The sequence below is a fragment of the Prionailurus viverrinus genome, chromosome B3 (assembly GCF_022837055.1).
Source record: "Prionailurus viverrinus isolate Anna chromosome B3, UM_Priviv_1.0, whole genome shotgun sequence".
In the NCBI taxonomy this organism is placed as follows: Eukaryota; Metazoa; Chordata; class Mammalia; order Carnivora; family Felidae; genus Prionailurus; species Prionailurus viverrinus.
In genome coordinates, this window is record NC_062566.1 from 142,354,781 (window position 1) to 142,375,425 (window position 20,645).

General features: G+C 63.5%; 1 protein-coding gene across 5 annotated transcripts in view; it reads left to right on the forward strand.

Moving 5' to 3' along the window:
• The first annotated feature begins 501 nt into the window (after positions 1–501).
• Positions 502–20,645, forward strand: part of PACS2 (phosphofurin acidic cluster sorting protein 2) — a 55,899-nt gene continuing 35,755 nt past the window's right edge. For all 5 annotated transcript variants that reach the window (XM_047861285.1, XM_047861286.1, XM_047861287.1 and 2 more), the window contains exon 1: positions 502–667. In XM_047861285.1, the coding sequence (XP_047717241.1) occupies positions 549–667 (119 nt within the window). In that variant the 5' untranslated portion in view covers positions 502–548. The remainder of the gene's footprint in view (positions 668–20,645) is intronic.

Sequence of the window (20,645 nt, forward strand, 5' to 3'; positions counted from 1 at the left end):
ACCGGCGGGGTGTGTGTGTGGAGGCGACGGCGGTGCGGGGTGCGGGGCGCGGGGTGCGGAGTGGGGGGTGGGGTCCCACCCGGTGGCTCCCTGGGGGCGGGGCGGGGTGGGGCAGGCGGGGCGGGGCCTGTGCGCAGGCGCGGGCGCGCGCTCCCGAGGGTCGCGGGCCGGGGGACGCCTCTCGAGTCGGCGGCAGGGAGCGCGGGCGTCCCCGCACTTCCGGCCAGCGCTCCGCGGGCCTCGATTGGGCTCGAGGCGGTGAGCGCGCGCCCGCTCAGCCAATCGGCGGCGGCGGCGGGGCGGGGGCGGGGCGCACGGCGGGGGCGCGCGGCGCGGGGAGGGGCGGGGCGCGCGGCGCGGGGCGGGGCGGCCGCAGCCTGGTTGCCGCCCGCGGGCCCGTCCGCCGCCCGCCCGGCCGTCCCCGCCGCCGGCAGCCATGTGACCGCGCCGCCGCCCTCCGCGCGCCCGGCCCGCCCGCCCGCCCGCCCGCCGCGCGTCCGCGGCCCGGCCGCAGCCCAGGCCGCCGAGGGAGCGGCGGGGCCGGCGCCATGGCCGAGCGGGGCCGCTTGGGCCTGGCCGGCGCGCCCGCCGCGCTCAACACGCCCGTGCCCATGAACCTGTTCGCCACCTGGGAGGTGGACGGCTCCAGCCCCAGCTGCGTGCCCAGGTACGCCGCCGCCCGGCCGCTTTGTTCCCGCGCGCACCTGCCGGACACCCGGGACCTGTTCCCGGGACCGCCTGCCCGGGGCTGTCCATCCGGGCCCTGCGCACCGCGCCGTCCCCACCCGGGACCGTCCGCCTCGCACCGTCCACTCGGGACCTGCGCCCTGGGCCGTCCCCACCCGAGACTGTCCATCCGGGACTCCACCCGGGACCTCGTGCTCGGGGCCGTCCCCCGGGTCCTCGTGCCCGGGGTCTCCACCCGAACCGCCCGTCCACCCGGGGCCCCCCACCCCGGGCCTCGCGTTTGCGCGCTCCACTCCGGCATGCGCATTCAATGGGAGCAATCTCTGACGCGTGGAGGGCCTCTGAGGTCCTGGCACCGCCGGGAGGGAGTGGCGGCGGGTGTCTCAGGTCCCGCCGTCCTCTGAGGCTCACCTGGTTTCGCTCCCAGGCGGCATCATTGCACCTGTCCACTGATGCGGTGCTGGTGCTGGAGTTGACTCAGGGCGCCTCCTCTCTCCACTGCTGTCAGATTTCCTTTTGCGTGCAGCCACACTGTCAAGTCCGAGTGTCCTGGGAGTGACCTGCAGGGCGCACAGTGTCCAGAGGACACCTGAAGTTGGGACCGTGATTTTACTCTCTCATCCAGCGCACAGCTATTTTTATTGGTGGTCTTGGGGGCCTGGTGCTGCCGGCTCAGTCCTGCTGGCCCTTTACCTGTGTGCGGCGTGTTTCCTAGTTTAGAGACACCTTCGTGTCCACGAGCAGGGCGCTTTGCACCAGGCTGTTAGTTTTGCCATTGCAAAGGACTGCACCCCCCGCCTCGGTGGGGAAGTGGCTGACCCCAGTGGGAACAGCGAGACCAGGTCTACCCACAGGCCAGTGCTGTAGCGAGGTCACCTCCACTCAGACTGGCAGCCTCCCTGTTTTTCTTGTCAGCTTGGCACTCTCTCGGTTTCTTCCAGACTCAGTGGTCCCTGACGATGAAGTTCTCAGGCTGGTGGGAAGAGGCAGACTTGCACTAGGGTCAGGCCTGGAGGGCTGCACTCCCTAGGGAGACCTCGTGGCGAGGACCTCAGGATTGCCATCCAGACATGTGGAGTGGGTGGTGTGTTGCTGAAGGGGACACAGCTCATTCTATAGGTGTCGCAGAGCGGGGTGTTGGGGATGCCAGTCTGTGGGGCGTGCTCCCTGGGGGTGCAGAGCTGGGAGCTCAGGGCACTGGCTGTGCCAGGTGGAAAGGACAGGCCCTCCGTATCGCTGCCAGATCTGCATGGGGCCTCCCGGAGGACGCGGTGACCCCGTGAGACCTGAGGGTCGGTGTTAGCCGGGGTTGGGGGCCAATGACTCCAGACCCACCTGCTTACCTCTCCTTCTGGGAGGTCTCTGAGCCTCGCAGCCAAGCTGAGGAGCGTCTCCTCACCCTTTCCCATCCTGGCATCTGCCCTAGGGTCGAGTCCCACAGCCAGGGGTCAATATGGGCAGCTCTTCCCCCCGATGTGTCTGTCCCTCGGCACTGTCACCACTGCCGCCAGCCCTTAGATCTCTCATGCTGGCTGCCTTCCGTCAGTGCCCCCTTGCTACACCAGGTGCCCCCCGACAGAGTGCAGAGCGTGGCCTCTGTTTGCTGCACCTCTCCAGCTGCTTCCTGGGGCTCCCCAAAAGACCGCTGAAGTGTAACTGGAGGGTGGTGGGGGGAGGTTGCAGGAGAGGCCAGGAGGGTAGGAGCTAGGATTTAGGGTCCTTGCAACACCTTGTGGAGATGGTCTGGGAAGCCCGCTCTGGTGAGCGTCAGGGGACGGGGGGGGGGGGGGGGGGGTGTGCAGCCTGGGCCGAAGGGGAGGGGTGATGGCGGGTGGTGTTCTTTGGGGTGAGCACGACAGCCATCAGGAGAGGCAGGCAGAGTTCATGGGTTGAACATAGGGAACGTGGGTTATAGCACACGCCCCCCACCTGTCCTGGTGAGTGTGGCCCCTCCCTGAGAGGCGGTGCCCGTCCCCTGCCCATACCTTCTGCGCAGGACTGTTTTTCGTACCTAAAGGGGTCATACTTTCTCTGTTCGTTTGCGTGTCTTGCTTTCACCCAGTCTTTAAGTTCCTGAGTGACAGCGTACCCGTGGCTGTCCCTGCAAGATGACAACATGGGTCTCTGCTCTCCAGGGGACCTTTCACCTGTTTCCAGCTTTTCAGCAATGTCGGATGTGCTGCTGTCGGCATCGAGTCCCCGTCCTGTGCACGTGTGCGTCCGGGGGGCGGCCAGGCCGGCCGCAAGCACGTGCCCGTAGTAGGGTTCGGGGGTGTGTGCGCGGTGTTACTACCAGGAGGCTTCCCGCAGTGGCTGTGCCAACTCCAGCCCCCAGCGGCGGGGAGGAGAGTCCCCAGCGCTCCACATTCTTGCCAACGCTTTGCCTGACTTTTAATTTTTGCCAGTCTGGTGGGTGTGAAACGGTCTCGTGGTTTTAATTCGAATTTCTCTGATTACTGACGCCGTTTGCGCTTCCTCGTCCGCAAATTGCAGGCCACTTCTTCTGCCAATTTTTCTTTCTCCTCCTTATTTTTATTGTGTCCCCCCTTGAGCCTGGGCAGTTCTCGAGGGGACGGCAATCCTTCCCCAGCCACAAGCGTTAGGGCCGTCTTCTTCCAATGATGCGTGTTCCTTGGCGGTCTGCGAGGTGTGCACCTTTGCCTTTGTGGCTCCCGTCTCTCGCCCTTCCCTTCCTGGTCGTGGCGGAAGCTCCCTGCTCTCCCCGGGGCCTGTGCAAGGTGTGAGGCTGGAACTCCAGGGAGCCCTGAGTTGGTGGCTTTCCCTGAGGAGACCGTCACAGGTGCACTCTTCCCTGGTGGCCATCAGCAGTGGCGTGGCGCCCTTCCCTGTCGCCTCCTGTCCACGCCATGGCCGGGGTTCCGCGGGTGGCCCCTCCCCTACCCCTGGGCCCCAGCAGATTCTCGGTCACTTTATACCCTTGCGCGCCCCATTTACTTTTTCTTTCCTGTTCAGGTTATCGATTAGTTTTTAAATTTGGGGGGGCTGGTCATCCTTTCCCCTGCTTATTGTTCACTCCGATCTTTACCTCTGTGAACCCCTTGTTCGCATCCTTGGCCCATTTCAGGGACCGAATTGCGGTTTGGTTCACATGGTGGAGGGAGGAGGTTGTCCAGCTGGCAGGGGACGTCTAGTGGCTGTGTGCCCGTCGGCCACACCCCAGCAAGACGGGAGCGGCCGCTCGCACCTGCAGGCTAGTTCCGTTGTTCTGGGGCCTCCCTGCGGCGGGATCAGGCAGCAGGTGGCTCTTGGGCTCACGCACACCGAGTCCGTGTCCACGGCTCCCTCCTCTGGGTGTGCACGGTATCCCGCAGTGGGAGGAAACCGCGCCTTGTTTCTACCTGTCCTGTCGGCAGGCGCGTGGGTTGTTTCCAGGGTGAGGCTCTTGGGTTCACAGCTGCCATGGCCATTTGGGGCAGGGCTGTCACTTGTCCTTGGTGACAACTGGCCACGGTGGGGGGGTGGGGTGGCGTGTGCCAGTTTTCTGAAGTGGTGGCACTGTCTGCTGCTGCCACTGGCCGCGTCCTGTGTTCCGTCGTCTTGTGACTTCTAGCCATTCCGACAGCTGGGTGATGGCTTCTCCCGAGGGTCTTTTCTGGGATTATTGTGCCTGGATGTTGAATATAACCAAACAGGTTTTTTTTTTAAATTAAGAGCATCATCTGATTCTCCTTGACTTGCTGTTGTGGTACATTACGTTACGTAAATGGATTTTCTAGTATTAAACTAACCTTCTGTTCTTGGAAAAATTCCAGCCTGGTCGTGCAGTGTCACCCTTCTCGTTCATTGGCGGGTTTAGACGATGAAGATTGTGTTTAGGATCTGTGTGTGTGCGTGTGTGGTCTGCCGTCTCACCAGATTCTGATGCCAAGACACTTTGTAGAACACGCTTCAGAGTGTGTCTCCTTTTGCTGCTTCGTGGTGTCCTGTATGCAAGACTGGGGCTGCTTCATCGTGGAATGTTTGTGGGCAGCCACCCAGAAAGGACCCTCAGCGTGGGATTGCTCTATAGGCACTGCCCAGATTCAGTGGCTTCCATAGCTGGAGGACACTTTCCCCCCTTTGAGTTGAGTTTCCCGAGAATGTGTCCATTTTGTCCAGATGTTTGAGTTTATTGGCATATAGTCGCTCACAATATTCTCTTATTTTTATTTTCTAACGCCCGCAGGGTCTGTAGTGCTGTCCCCTCAGTTCGTCACGCTGGCTGTCTGTGCAGGTGGACAAGAACGCTTGTCTGTGTCTCACCGAGGGCTCAGCAGTGGATGAAATGAATACTGGTTCTTTGTTTTCTGCCATTTATGATTCTCAGGCTTACATTGCTGTTCGTGTTGTAGTTTCTTCTGATAAATGTGTGGCTCCTCATGTTCCTCCTCGTTTCCTTTCACATAAGCATCTGTACTTTGGAAATCAGCTGTGCCTCACAGAGTCGTTCCACTTAAAATATTCCTCGTATTCCCCACTATTCTCTCCGTAACCTGTCGGAATCGCAAGTTGCCAAGTTTCTTGATACGCAAACATATGGGTTTGTTTCCTAGTTTTCCATGATGCAGTTCATCGCTCTTCTTCTGACGGTTCTTTTCTAACCTAATTATGTTGTGGTCAGAAAGAGTGGTCAGCATGACACCAGGTCCATAATATTTTTTGTGACTTGCCTCATGGCTCAGTTTGAGGTCAGTTTTCATACACGTTCTGTTTGTACCGAAAAGGAATGCGTTTCTGGCAGTTGATGGCGTTTGATGTCTGTCCGCGCCCTGCAGGCTTGGTTCACTGCCGTCTTCAGATCTCTTCCCCTTTTTGTCTACCGGAGAAGGGTGTTAAAACCTTCTGATGGTGGGGCGCCTGGGTGGCGCAGTCGGTTGAGCGTCCGACTTCAGCCAGGTCACGATCTCGCGGTCCGGGAGTTCGAGCCCCGCGTCAGGCTCTGGGCTGATGGCTCGGAGCCTGGAGCCTGTTTCTGATTCTGTGTCTCCCTCTCTCTCTGCCCCTCCCCCGTTCATGCTCTGTCTCTCTCTGTCCCAAAAATAAATAAACGTTGAAAAAAAAAATTTAAAAAAAAAAAAAAAAAAACCTTCTGATGGTGGATCGATCTGTTTCTCTTGGACTTGTGTCATTTTGAGACTAAGCTGTTAGGTACATACGTGTTTGGATCATGCTACCTTCCAGGGGTTTTGAACTTTGAGCACATATGACTGTCTGAACGTGGACTTTGGTGACAGGAAAGCTCTCTGAGCTTCTGGAAAGCACTATGTGTTACTTCTTTTTCCACCTTTTTTCTTTAGACTTTCGTGTGTCCTTTCACGTGAGATGTATCTTTGGTGATTCGGCATGGATGTAGTTTTTGTTTGCTCTGAGAATCTTTATTTTTTAACTGGAATAATTTAGGTCTTTTGCCTAAATTATTGACGTTTCGGTTCGCATTTACCTGTTTACGTTTTGTGCTCATCAGTTTTCTACTTTCTGTGTTTGTTTTTCTCTTTGGTCTTACCTTATTTTGAACGGGCTTCTTTCTCATTCTATTTCTCCATCATATATTAGTTTGAAACTTACCACTGTTTCTGTGTCTCAGTGCTTACTGTGTACGTTGCAGTTTGCATACTGGCTGTGTTTTCAAGTTAATTTACCTTTATCCTGTTCCTGGCAGACGCAAGGACGGACCTTACAACCTGTCACTCTGACCCAACCCTTTCGTGCTTACACGCTCCTGTTTGGTGTACGTCACTGTGCTCGTGAGCCCGGGAGGGGTTGTTCACTCCGCTCTCCTTTAGCACTCGATTAACTGCAAAACTCACCACTTCCTTTCCTTTATTTCAGAACCTGGAATAGTTGTCCTCCTCTTTATGTCTGAGAAGGCATCTTCAGGATTTTCTTTAGCGAGGTAGTGTTGATAACTAACTGCTTTTCTGTGTCTCTGGAACGTTTGTCCTTTTTTCTGGAGGGTATCCTGTGGGTGTGGACGTGCAGGTGGCATCTCCCCTCTGCACGTGGAGGGCGTAGCTTCCTGACTTTGTGCTCAGTTTTGCTGTTGAGAAGTCGGCTGTCGGTCAGGTGAGACTCATTTGAAGGTCTGTCCTCCGCGATCGCCTCTCTGTCGCCTCCAGGTGTGGCTTTCTTCTGATACTGCCTGGTCCTGGTTGGGGTTCTCCAACTTCGTGGGTCGGTGGTTTTGACCAGTCCTGGGAAGTGCCAGCCGCCCTCTCTTCAGCGCCGTCCCTGCTGGCCTCTGGAGCCCCGTCCGGGTGCGACCATCCCGCCGGGTGGTCACAGAGACCACCGCCGGGTAGGTTTTGCGTGTCCCCGTGACGGTGGCTGGTTCTCAGCACTTCCTTCTACCTCTGCCCGCGTCCCACGGGGCAGCCGGTGGGCACTGTGCCGTCTTCCACCCAGGGCTCGGTGTGGACATGGTGCGCCTGCTGGGGGAGCTCCCGGAGCTGAACGGGGGTGCCCTGCTCACGAGTGTGGGTTTTGTTTCGAGTGTGCGGGTGTGTGCTGGGGGGAGCGGCGCAGGCCGGGCGCCGTGGACTTGGCTGGCGGCTGGGGCGGGGTGGATGTGCGCGCGGGTGGAGGGGGGGGCCGCGGTGCTTGCCGCGAATGAAGGACGAAGGATGAAGTCGGCTCGGAGGGGAGACCGAGGAGGCTGGCCCTCTGTGGCCCGTGGGCTGGCATCTGTGGGGGGCACTTGGGCATCCAGTGCCTCTCGCTGCAGCCCACCCACGAGTGTGCACCTGGGCCGTGTGGTCTGCTTCCTGTGCAGAATTGGCCTTTGTGTGGCAGGAAGCAGCTGCCTTAAGGGAGCTCACAGCTGCTTTGCTGGGGGGTCGGGGGGGGGGGCAGGGTGGTCTCATGTGATGCTTGGGTGGGGACCCCTCGGCTGGGCTCCAGAAGCAGCTCTCTGCGCTCCTGCCCCACGTGCTGGCCGTCCCGCCTGGGAGGGCCGGGTGAGGGCAGGTGTCCCTGGGGTAGGGAGACCGCTCCAGAGAGTGGCTGTTCAATTGGGAAAAATGATGTGTTTTTTTGACCCTGTGATGGGTCAGATCGCGAGGGTCCGTCGGGAGCCCAGGCAGCATGCGGCCCGGCCAGAGTGACCCATCACAGAGACGGGTGCTGGAATGCAGGCAGGGTGGGCAGACCGTGTGCACCCAGAGCCCACGGGTTGAGCGTGCCCTCCCCGCGGGCACAGCCCAGTGTCATCCAGCATCGTGGCCGGCCCCAGGCTGCCGTGCTCTGGGAACTGGCACATCCGTGCGTCCCCGCTGGCGGTGCCGGGCAGCGTTTGGACTCGGTGCAGGGCGCAGCAAGCGCGCGGAACTGCCGGACCGCACCTGCGCCTCATCGGCTCCCGCGATTGCTAGGCAGCCTTGCAGTGGAAAGTCAGCCTTGGAGATGGTGTGGGCGTGTATTTAGAGGCCCGGCTCCCATCTGCCCTCGAGGTGCCTCGGTCCAGGGGGACTGTACCCGAGCCGCACCGTCTGGACTTCCGTCTGGTGGAAGCGCTCTGTTTGTCGGTGTCTCCGGCCCTGTCTCCCTCTGGGGGAAGGGCAGCTGTGCACCTGACAGGCAGGGAGGCACGCGTACAAAGCCCAGCTGCTGCTCGCCTGGCGGTTGGCGCCCCATGGAGTCAAGGCCGCGGCCCCGGGTCTCCTGCTGCTCTGGCCAGGGTGGGTCCCCTGTGGCGGCGGGGGCACCAGGGACTGGCGCACCTGCCCCCTGGCCAGGCACAGGTAGCACCCAGCCGTGGTGCCGAGAGCCTGTGGGCACTGTTGTCCCGATGGTGGGAGACGAGGGCCGGGGGCCGGGACAGGCGGTGGGCACACGCGGGGCTCTGCTGCCCCATCGGCAGGTGGGCTGGGAGGGGCTCGGGAGGAACTGGCCCAGCCTCTCCTCCCAGCTGGTTTGTGCTCCTGGCAGCAAGGGAGGTGCCTCGAGGGTCTCACGGCCGGCTGTCAGCTGGCTCCGTGTCTGCTTTCCACGTGGCAACACCACCGTTCCAGCATGCACCGCCCCCCCCCCGCACACACATCGTGGGGTCTGGGGTGAGCAGTGCAGTGTCTGTCCACAGTGTCACCCTCTGCCCTCTCTGTGGGTGGAGTCCTGCTGGCAAGGGGTTCAGCCCCTGTCTCTGCCTCCACCCCCGCCCCCACAGGCCCTCGTCCCTCCTCCACCACTGGGCAGGCCCTCGTCCCCTCCCTCCCCCCCGCCCCCCCCCCCCCCGGGCAGGCCCTCAGAGGCACCCCCTCTGCTCAGACGTGGTCGTACCCTTCACCGAAGTGCCAGCCCGGCTCTGCCCTGTGTGGGCTGCACGGTCTCCATCCTCGTGTGGCAACCACCTCCTTCCTGTCCCCGGTTGCTCAGCTCAATTCGTAGGGCATGTGTTGTCCCCACTGGGACGGTGGTGGCGCCCCCAGGCAGGCCCTCAGGTGACCTCTGGGGTGACCTCTGTGAGTCAGAGCCTCGAACTGTGGACAGCTGGGGCGCCTGCCTCTTTCCCTGAGTTTTTTCTCCAGATAGTTTGTATTTCTTCTGATGTATTTGCTAGGATCCGTCATGTAATTTGAGTCTCGTGTTGCCGCGTGACTGTGGCAGATCTCGCACCCGTGACCGTACCTCCCGATTGTGTCCTGGAAGGTTGGGACCTCCCTGGTTTCGAGTGAGCGTCTGTGGCACGGCGTGCCCTCCCGGGTGTCAGGGGCTGCACGTGGAGCACGGCTCTGCAGGTGCCCCGGCCTCGCACTTCTGCCCTCAGCTGGGCGGTGCCTCCGTGCTCACACACTCATCCCTGCCCACCCGGGAGGTGACGTTGTGGGTCTCCAGGGCCCCCAGAAGTGCCTCGGGCAGGTGTCCTGCCGAGGGCCGGCTCTGGTGACCTCTCCTGCGGCCGGCTCGCTGTCCTCTGGGGTCCCCGGGGGTCCTAGGCCATCACAGAGGGTCCTTCAGGAGCGTGCAGGCTCTGGCTGGATCCTAGCTTAGGCTTCAGCCGGCCGTGGCGTAACTGGAGGTTAGTAGGGACAGGTCGGCACACCCTCTTCTCTGGCTGGTTCTGCCAGGAAATGCGTGAGCGCGGGGACTGTGTTTACAAACATAGCACTTGTCCGATGGAGCATCCGGGGGCAGGACGATGAACTCATTTGTGGGTGTGGGGCCCCTGAGAGAGGGGTGAGGATGGGGGCTGAGCAGGTGGCGGGGAGGGCGGACGGGGCCTGGTCAGGGCGAGCCCTTGGGAGGAAGGGAAGACGACGGGGCTTCCTGGGATAGAAGGGGCGTCGCGGGGGGTGACGGGCTGTTTGCACACAAGGGGCACCGGGTCCTGGCTCCCTACCAGGCTGCGCTGTGACGGTGGAGGCTGCCTTCCTGGTCTGAGTTCAGCATCGTGAGCACTGCAGCTGAGGGAGGGGCCCTGCTGGGGGCCCCGGTGAGGAGGCAGGAGGCTGAGGCCTTGGGGTCTGGGCGGGGCGTCTGCCACCTTCGCCTCCGACTTGCCCGCGTGTGCCGGGAGGCATGGGCCAGACCCATCCGTGGGTTCTGGAAAGCCACCTGGCAGGTCATGGAAGGTTCCGGTTGTGAGTTTATTCGTGGTCTGGGTCTGGAGCAGAACTGTCTACAGCTGAGCCCCCTGAGGATCGCTGGTGGCATCGATCTCGGCAGATAAAAGCCGCGTGCAGCGGCAGGCCAGGCGTGAGGGCCATGGTGAGGGTTCTCCGGGAGAAGCCGGTGTGGACGCCGAGCCCTCTGCCCAGCGGTGAGGCCCTGCCTCTGCCCTCTTCTGAACCAGCAGAGTCGACCACAGCTGCGTTCCTCTTTCCTGCTTTGCCTCTTGGAGAATCACTTCCTCAAGAATAGGTGGTGACCACCCTGCCTGGGGCAGGCTGCTCCCGTGGACAGGAGGACATTCCATTCTGTGCCACCACGGCAGAGGCCCACCAGGGAGGGGACAGCTGCGTCACCAGCCGCCGCCGTGGGGGACACAGGAAACTGCTGGCCTGGCCTCACGGTCACTTGAAAGCTGGGGTGTCCGCACGTGCTGTCCCTGAAATAGGAGCCCCGGGTGGGGTCTTCAGGTGGAGGAGGCCGGCCTGGTGGGTGAGAAAATACCACCCCGGGGACCTTCGTGGTCGCACCCCAGCGCCTGTCTGCTCACAGGGAGCTCGCTGGGCAGTGATCTTCGTGTTGGAAACAAACAGAAAATGTGTCTGATTGGATTGGTTTAGGAGAGAGCTCCTGGTGAATTTGCTCCTTGGGGGTTTTCTGGTTCCCTCAAGAGGAGGGGAGGATGAGGTCCCTTCTCCCAAGAGCGCGGCCTGCGGCCCAAAGAGAAAGGCAGGCCAGCTCCTCGACCCAGAGTCCCACAGCAGGGGACTCGGTGGTGACCTTCAGGCCCATCCCCCGGCTGACTGAGCCCTGAGCCGTGGTGGTGCCGTAGGGCACGGTGAAGCCAGGGCGGGGGTCCTCGTCCTCACTGGCCGTGCGCTGTAGTGTAGAGGCCCTGGGCCCCCACGCGGCCCTGTCCCAACCCCCTGCTCCCTCCCGCCCGCTACAGACGCCCAGCTTGGCATTCTGGGCGTCATTTGAGATTTGCTCCCCAGCAGCTGTTGCCTTTCCTGCCTGGATGAGAAGCCCCTGGAACCAGGCCCAGCCTGCTGTCCCCTCCCTGTGGCCCCCCGCCCTCCAGCACCGTCCTGGGCACCGGGCTGGCTGATGCTTGTGAAGAGGACACGGGGTGGGGGTGTGGTGGCCTTCAGGAGCTCCAGGAGTTTCCGGGGCTGGGGTCCTCAGTGTCCTCTGGGCAGGGCGGGGGGTGGGGGTGGGGCGTTGCTGTGGTGTAAGCAGCCAGAGGGCCGCTCGAAACGGGAATGGCAGGGGATGTGGTGGGGCCCAGCGCTGTCCCCAGACCCGAGGCTCCCGGTGCCCAGCGGGTCCACAGCACACAGCAGGCTGCTTCGTCTGCAGAGCCGACAGGCGCGCCCGTGGCGCCCGTCTCCAGCCTGCCGGGCAGCGGACATCTGCAGCTGGAACTCGGGGCGGGTGCAGAGGAGGGGCGAGCGCCCACCGGCACCTGCACCCGCCTCACGCCGGCTCCACGTGGCACCCCACCTTGCCCTTGCCCTTTCCCTTCCGGGGTCTCGCAGCCCCTCCAGAGAGGAAGGGCTGTGAGGCAGGGCCCCCCCGAGCCAGCGCACCTGATCCCGTGTGATGGCACCTTGGCCCTTTCATCCCGGCCACCCAGTGGGCTGTGGGCACGATCCTGGCTTGGCGCGGGGAGCTGGGGGCCCTGAGCCGTCCCTGCTGTGCCCGCAGAGGGCGGTGGGAAGTGGCCGAGCCTGCAGGCCAGTCCGCCTGACCTCGGTGTGACCCTGCCCCTCAGGTGACGGGGGCCCCGGCAAATCTGAGGCGGTCCCTCAGGGTGTGGCTGAGAAGAGGGGCCCAGCACGCACTGTCTGGGAGGGCGAGAACCTCCCTGGGTGCCAGAGACCAAGGAGGCTGCTACTGGGAAATGTGTGAGCACAGACCCTTGTTGGGACTATCCAGGAGTGTCTCTGGCTGGGGCTGAGCCTGCTGGGGTGCGGCCAGGAGACAATGGGAGGGGTGGGCACCGTCTGGGAGAGGAGGGGGGGTGGTGGCGGCTGGGGGGGGGGCTTGGAGTCATTGGGAGGAAGGGGGTGAGGGGTGTGGCTTCTCCTGGATCGATCACCTGATTCTCAGACGTGGCAGAGCAGGGGGTGGTGAGACGGGGGCCCAGAGTGGGACGCAGACCCGGGAGCGCCAGAGCCCGCATGGCCTTGCCGTGGACCTGGGTGGGTAGTCTGTGGCCGTGGCCAGCGTGTCAGGTGCACAGCTGCTGACCAAGTGGGTGTTCGCGGGTGGAACCAGTGGGGAGGAGGGGCTGCTGGGCTGGGGGCTGGCACGGGGTGAGGGAGGGGGTCCTGGTGCTGGCGGAGGCAGCGCGTGGTCTGTGTGTTGCTGGCAGCCTGGTGGCTCCTGGGCGGGGGGGGGGGGTGGGGGGGGGGCGCAGCCCAGGTGGGCTGGATGTGCGAGAAGCCCAAGACAGGTTTGTGAGAGGGGTAGACGGGGCTTCCTGGAGACTTTGTCTCGTGTCCTTTTCCGGCCGGAGCCGCGCGGCCTGCTCGTAGGCCTCTGGCGACGCATCCCCCCCCCCCCCCCCCCCCCCCCGGGGACCCTGGCCCACTTCCCAGGTCACCGCCGGGGCTGCGCCGCCTGCCGTCCCGCGCAGGTGGTCTGGCGCGGCTGGAGCTGGCCTCGGCTCGGCTTCCTGGTGACAGGCCCCTTGTCCTTTCTGTCCTCTGCTCGAATCCCACTCTGTCTTCAGCACTGCCTGGCCAGCTGTGTCCGCGGCAGCCCCCGCCCCGCCCGGGAGGGCCGCTCCCACGCACATACCCCCTTCTGACTCCCAGGTCTGTACCTCTGCGGCACGTGTCACACTTGCACTCTTGTTACGCTTTCTTCTCTTCGCTTTTTTGGTCGTTTTTCTCCTAGGAAACCGATCAAGATTCATTTGCCTTCCTTTATTAGTGTCTCCTGTCCACTTGTCTGTTACTGGCTTGTACTGCCTTTGAGGGGAAAGCCGCCCCCTCCCCGCCGCCCTGGCCCCAGCGAGACAGCCACAGGGGACGGCCTCGCCTCTGCCCCGCCCTCCCGGGGCCCTCGGACGCTTCTGTCTTCTGGCCTCTGCAGCGATTTTGAGAAGTTGGGGAGAAGCCTGCTCGAGGTTCCTCGTGGGGAAGGAGTTCTCTCTGGTTGCTTGGAAGGGCTTCCTGTGGTTTTGGTGCGCACGGCGCGAATCCGCGGTCAGCGTCACCGCTGCCCCTCTCCTTGTCCCGGATCGGGCCAGCCTGCACGTTACCGCCCTGCCACCCGGCCCCTGACGCAGTCGTCGCAGATGCAGCACGCTCCTGCGGGACGGACCCCTGCTGCCCTCTCGGTGGGGAGGGGAGCAGTCCTGGGGCACCTGGGCTTCCTTGGTGGAGGCTTCCCTAGGGACGCCTCACGGCACAAATGGAGCAGTGCCTGTGGGGGTCCTAGTCCGGCAGCCTGGGGTCCATCCCGCCCGGGCCTCACCGCCCAGGTCCCACCTCCTACCGCCATGATGCCAGAGGTGGGGGGCCGTTTCAGCACGAATCTGGGGGGAAACAAAATTTAGCGTGTGGCACGCACTGCCCCCCCGGGGTTTTGGGGGGACGCCCGCAGCCGTGCACTCTCCCGCTCCCCGACACAGGCCTCCTGCGGGCGGCCTCGCGGCTCCTTATCTGCCTCGACCTGGGGCCCAGCAGAGCCCGGCGTGGGGGGTGCGGTGCCGGGGCTCCGTGCTGTGTGCTGGCAGGGGCTCCAGGGGGGAGCGCCCACTCGGCCTGGGGCTCTGCCGGGCCACCCCTGGTGTAAGGCGTCAGAGGTGCCGGGGCCACAGAAGCTCCTTCGCCTCACGACTCCCACCCACCCGCCGCCCCTCGGGGTCCCACGCCACCCTTCACCTCTGGGAGGTCGGGCTGCCCCGGGCGCACTGTTGTCATTAGACGAGCTGGAAGCACTCCATGCCCAGCAGGGCTGGTTCTGCCGCTCCACTGAGCCTGCCCGTGGGGGGGACAGCCTGTGGCACAGCGCCCTGCCGTCAGCGTGGGTCCCGCTCCTCTTGGCCTTCGTGGACACCCATCGCTCAGGGCGGTACTGTCCAACATGGGGCACTTGCTGTCCCCAGAGAGAAGGTTCCAGCTGCTTTCTGGGTTAGCCTGGGGACGTGCCTGGGGCAAGCCTGGCTGGGAGGGTGAGCCCCTGGGGGAGCCAGAGGAGCTGGAAAGCAAGGGCGCCCCCTTCCAGGCTCGCCACCGAGTGTGCTCACACCCCTCCCTGCCCTTGTCAGGGAGGGGCAGGAAGCGGGTGGATTTTGGCCAGAGAAAGGCTGGCGCTTGACCCTGTCTGGACAGACCCTAGGGCCGGCAGCTGGCCGAGTATCACCTGCCTGGAGCAGGGCCACCCAGGACCATCATTGTGTCCCTGAAGTCCAGCCTGCAGGCCACTCTGGAGGGACACAGGGTTCGACCGAGGTGCCCTGGGGGCTCCCCAGCCCGCCGTCCCCACCCCATTGCCGGATGGCGTCCTTCTGTTCCCAGGCGCTGGCCGGGGCCGCCTCTGCTAAAGTAAAGGCCTCAGCAGGCGGGAGGGAGAGCGTTGGGCAGGGCCTCGCCTGCCGGAGACCATGTGGGGCTCCCCTCATGCCTGAGGCTGCTGGGCTGGAGGATGAGGGGCCGAGGGTGACCTCTGGGGCATTTGGGTCACCCAGGTGGAGGACACTGGCCCAGGAGACCTCCCCGTGGCTGGTCCCAGAGCAGGCATTGGCCAACAGCCAATGCCCTTGTGTAACATGGTTGTATTGCTGGCTGGCTGGAGTTTCGGGGTCCCAGGCCCCCTTGACGCTCTCCCTGACAGACACGCAGTGCTCTCTGCGAGTGCCCGGCTCCTCCCTGCGGGTGGCCACGCTGGCCTCTGACAGCAACACCTCGCTCGGGGACCGGCTCCTTCGCCCCTTCCTCCTGCGCCCTGGCCCCACCGTGGGCAGGCTGGCTGGGCTGGGGCCCGAAGGTGGGCTCACGGTGACCCAGCCGCTCCTCCTCCGTCCCCCTTGCAGGGCTTCCCAGCTTCGGTGACAAAGGCCACTCTGGCCCCACCTGCCAGCCAGCAGAGACACTGAGACGGCACCTCTGACCTTGCCTCTGGATTAGCAGGAAGCAGCCGTGTCCAGATAAGGCTCGGACAGCAGAGAAAGCTGAGCCGGGCCAGTGAGAGCGAGCGGCCACCCTGGGCTGCCAGGGGCAGGTGACCTATGCTCAGGACGTGGGTGGAACAGGAGCCCTTAGCGCTTTGTGGAGCTTGCTCTTGTAAACTGGCCACGGCTCGCCGTTGCTGGCACGTTTCTACAGGAAGCACGTTGGGCCAAACGCTAGGCTCCAGGCCTCCACGTGCCCCAGCCTTGCCCCGAGACTAGGCCGTGGTCCGGCTGCGTAGACTTGCGGCCCTTTTGGAGCCCGCGTGGGGCAGGCTGGCCTTCCGCGTCCGCCCTGGCCCCGCTCCTGGGCTGGCTGCTCCCCGAGAGGTGGGCAGAGCGTGGGCGCCCCCGGCCAGCTGCCAGCACAGAGCCCCCGCTCCCACCAGGGCAGACACGCGACCGCACAGGCGGGTCGGCTCCTGAAGACAAAGGGCCCCTTGGTTTTCCCTCCTGCCAAACGCAGAGTCAGCGCGTTTGGGACCCCGGAGGTGCGCCCCACGCGTGGCCGCGGTTTCAACCGTTCCCCCGGTGCCTGGAGGAAAACAGTAGAAGTCGGCCTCTGCTCAGAGGGCCACCCCGGTGCTGCTTGTTTTGCAGAAACCCATGAAGTGATCTCGTCCCTGCAGGCGCCGGGTGCCATCCAGAGGGCTGGGCCTGGCGGGGTCCCTGCTCGGCCGCCCTGGAGCAGTGAGCAGAGTTACCACGTGGCCCAGCAAACCGAGCTTTCCTGAGAGGGGCAGGGACTCCAGCCGAAGCCCGCCCAGCAGTCCGTCACGGGCGTCAGCCGCCACCTGGGGCAGGGTGGTGGTCCCCCCGATGGTGCTTGGAGGGCAGTGCTGTCTCACGCTTGGTCACAAGCCAGCTCCACTCACCTCATTCACCTCGTCCCTGGCATCTCATGTCCCCCGTCATCCCGGGCCGCAGGACACCACGGTCACGCGGCCTCCCTTGCGGCGTATCACTAGGATTATCCTGTTAGGGCCGGCCACAGTTGTTGACCCCTTCCTGTGCCTGGTTTGTAAGTTCACCCTTATCCCGGCTGTGTGTGGAGAGGAGAAGCGTGTGCGTGTGGGGGTCAGGACTGCCCGAGGATTCAGGGGGTCTCAGAGCACGCCCCCCTCGGATAAGGGGGGACTCCTCCGAATGTTCACGGCACTACTCACAGTTGCCAGAAGGCGTGGACGACCCGCGCATCCATCGGTGGATGGTGCACAAACAAGACGTGCAGAGAGGGTTATCCTGCCCACGGAGGAACGTGGATGTAGCACGGACGAGTCTGGAAAAGGCTGTCGGTGGAGAACCAGGCCCTGCGGCCGCCTGTTGTGTGGTTCCCTTTCTGTGAACCGTCCCAGCAGGGGGACCCTCAGGGGAGAGCAGACTGCTGGCCGCCAGGGGCTGGGGGAGGCCATGGGGGTGACGGCCGAGGGGCAGGGCTTTCTCTGCAGGCTGACGAGAATGTTCTGGAATTGGAGGCGGCGGCTGCTCAACGCTCTGCATGTACTAAGCGCCACTGACTCAAACACTTTAAAACGGTGATTCTGAGAGCGATTCTAAGACACGGGGCTCGGGTGGTCGTAGATTCGAGACCAGCAGCAGGTGGGCCCGTGTGACGCGCGGTCTGCCTGGACCCCGGCTGCCAGCGGGGGTAGGGGAGCCAGGCTCACGGCTCAGGAGCGGTGGCGGGCGGTGGGCTGCGGCATGTGGCAGACGGGCGGGCGTGTGGCAGACGGCCGGGCGTGTGGACGTCTCGGGGGACAGCCCGCCACTCCTGGGGGCCGCTCACTGGGGGCTGAGGGTCTTCTGCCCTGACTCATTTCACAAATCCGAGGTGCACACGGGAGGTGTCCCTCGCGGTGGGGGGTGAGAAGTACGAACTGCTGTGCCCTCAGGGTTCCGGGCAGCAAGGGGTGAGCAGAGCCCCGGAAGGTTCTGGAGCCTGAGGTCATTGGGGTCGTGGGCCTGCACTTCTGTGGGTCGCCTCTTCGTGGCCATCGCCCCCGTTCTGTGGATTGTTTGTCTCTTTGTTGTGTTTCTGTGAGAGGCTTTGTTCCCGGGACTTTGGCCCTTTGTGTGCTAGCAGCTGTCTTCCCGCATCTGTGGTCCATCTCTGACCTCTCTGTGCTGGCGTCCGCATTTCCCATCTCAGGAAGAGTTGGGGTCTTGCGCCTTCCTCCACGCGGCTTGGTGTCCCTGGCTCTCGTCTTCCTGGGCGAGGAGCTGCCTGTGTGCGCGGGGTGCTGTTCTGGTTCCTGGGGCCAGTCCGGACGGTGGGAAGCGAACGTTTCCCAGCCCCGAGGGCCCTCGGTGAGGGGAGAAGAGGCAGTGACACGGCGGCAGGGCCCTGGTCGCCGCCCGGGGCGGGGGGTGGGGTGGCGGGGGTCACAAGGCGGCTGAGCGCAGGCCGGCTCGGATCCTGGGCCGGCAGTGCAGGAAGTCTCGCTCGACGCTGCCCGTCGGGCCTGCCCAGAGGCCGGACGGGGGCAGGCACCAGGCTCTGGCAGCGAGGCATCTCCATACCAGCGGGCACCAGCAGGACCGCACGGGGCCACAGGGCAGATGCAGAGGAGGACAGAACGGAGGGCACCCAGGAGATGGAGAGAGGGCAGGGGCAGGAGGCCTGGGCTTCACCCCTGGGTGGTCTGGAGGACACAGGCCACACATTGGAGAGAGGCTGCATTTTGGGAACTTTCCATCTTAGCGGGAAGGGTACAGAAGACCAGAGTGGGCACAGGTGCTGGTGTGCCCCCTCCTGAGGCCCGGCAGAGCCAAGGAGGGCTGGAGCCTCAGGAGGAGCCCTGGGAGGAGGACCAGGGCCACCGGGTCAACCAGTAGTGGGAGGGTGGAGCCGAGGCACAGACGCCCAGGGCAGAGGCTGGAGCCTGGTGGCCTCCTGGTCCCTGCTCTAGATTCTAGCAGCCACCGGCCTCCAGGCCCAGCAGAGCAAGGGAGAGTGGGTGGGCGGGGGGCAGAACTCAACAGTGGCACACGCCTGCATCTGTGAAATGAGGATGGGAGGGTCTGGTGAAAGAACATTCCAGAACGTTCCGCCGTGGCTGCCGGAACTCCATGGCAGACGCAGAAGGCTCAGCACGAGGGGCCAGACGAAGCTGAGAAGAACTGGAGACTGGAGCTGAAACAGGTGGAAACAGACAAAAAAGAAACTGGAGGCCCCTTGCAGGAGCCCCGGTACCCCAGGAGCAGGCACAGCCTGTGGAGAAGACGGGGGTCTTGGCGCTCCTCCCGGCAGGATCGGTCATCTGGGCCCCTCCCCCGGCCATGCAGGCGCTGAGCTGCGGGCAGGGCCCAGGTGGGGACGCGGCCCCTGACATGTTGGCCCCTCCGCTCTGAGGGGTCAGTGTGTTCTCCACACACTGTCTGCCCAGAGTCTGCAGCCAGTGAGTGAGTGGGTGAGCGAGCGAGCGAGCGAGTGAGTGTGGCACATGGGTGTCCCCACTCTCTGGACGGGCCCGGGGGTCACGTGGCATTGTGGAGCCCTGTTTGTGGGAGAACCCTGCTGGCGAAAGTTTTTGACCGAACGTTAAAAACCAGAACCCCGTGCCCTGTTGGGGGGAACGTGATTGGTGTAGCCTGGGGGTCACAGGGGGGGTGCTGAGCACAGAGCCCCCAGCAGCCGCCGCTCCCGGCTGGGTGTCCCGAAGGAACTGGAAACAGCATGATGATGCACAGTAGCTGGACCATGGAAGCGGCCCGTGTCCATCATGGGGTGAGTGAATAAACAAGCCTTAGAGACGGAGGAGATTCTGGCCCTGCTCACACGTGGGTGAGCTGCGAGGACACTGCACTGAGGGACAAGCCAGTCCTAGAGGACACAGATTCCACTCCTGCGAGGTCCCTAGAGGAGTCGGGTCCATACGGACACAGAGCAGGACAGAGGGGGGTGGTGGTGAGCGTTGAACGGGAACAGAGTTTCAGGTTGGGGACGATGGAAAGTTCTAGAGACGGACGGTGGTGATGGATGTGTGACAGTGAGAACGTGCTTAATGCCTCCCAACTGCACAATTAAAAATGGTAAATTTTATGTTACGTATGTTTTACTTCAATAAAGGGAACTGGACATTGCCAAACTCCCCCAAAATAATGCTGTAGCGATTAACGCTCACAGAGGGAGGGGTCGGGACTTGAAACCGTGGTGTCGACCAGCTCTGACCCTCAGTGTCCGGCTGGACTCAGCTGGAGACCCAGAGGGGAGCCCACGAGACACGTGACAGGTCTGCCTGCAGACTGAGGTGTGGTCTCCAAAGCCCCAGGCCAACCAGACCCCCCACAGGTGGGGACTGACCTTCCTCTGTCCCTTGACCTCCTGGAGCCTGAGGGACCCCCGTGGTGCCCCACTCAGACCCCACCTTTGGAGAACTGTCCCCACGCAGCTCCTTGTGAGTAATTTGGTTAGTGGCACACACACCTCCTAGGCCACTGCATCTGCACGGGCTCCCGTCTCTGGTTTGTGTCACACGTGAGGATGTGTGTGTGTGTGTGGGGGGGGGGGGGGTCCCTCTTCCCTGTGCTGCTCCCAGCTCTGTCTCCCCCCCTCGGAGCTTTTCCTCCAGCTTGGAATCGAGGTCCTGGGGGGCGGGGGTGCAGGTGCTGGCCCAGCAATGGGGAGCAGTGGGGCCGGCGCGTGGGTCCCAAAGGTCAGGACTGGGGGAGGGGCGGGTGGGCGTCCTCCCAGCCACCACAAGACGCTCTCCGGTGGAGGTGGAAAGGCCTTGCAGGCCTCGCGTGTATAAAATTTCTGCAAAATCAGGTTTCTGTGAAGTTTCTGTAATTTCACTTATTCTGCAACTCACTGAAACCAGGGGGCCTCGGGATCTTGTCACCCACCTCGTGTCACCGCCCTGAGGGAACGGTGTTGGCCCCTGTCACCTGCCCTCCCCAGGGCACCTTCCCTGACCCGAGGGCAGAGCGCCTGACCCTGCCCCCCCCGCCCCGGCCATGCGTGTTCTGGCCTGTGGGGCCATGTTGAGAGGCCCAGGGGGAGGCCCCTGCACCCCACTCTCGCTTTCACAGGGTGCTCTGCTCCCCACCCTGGCCTCCCTGCCAGCCTTCTGTCCCGGGGTCCCATGGCTCAGTTCACACTGACCTGGATCCCGCACTTGACTTGGTCCCTGCCCTCCAGGTCCTGTGCCCTTGCCAGTACAGGTCACCTCGAGTG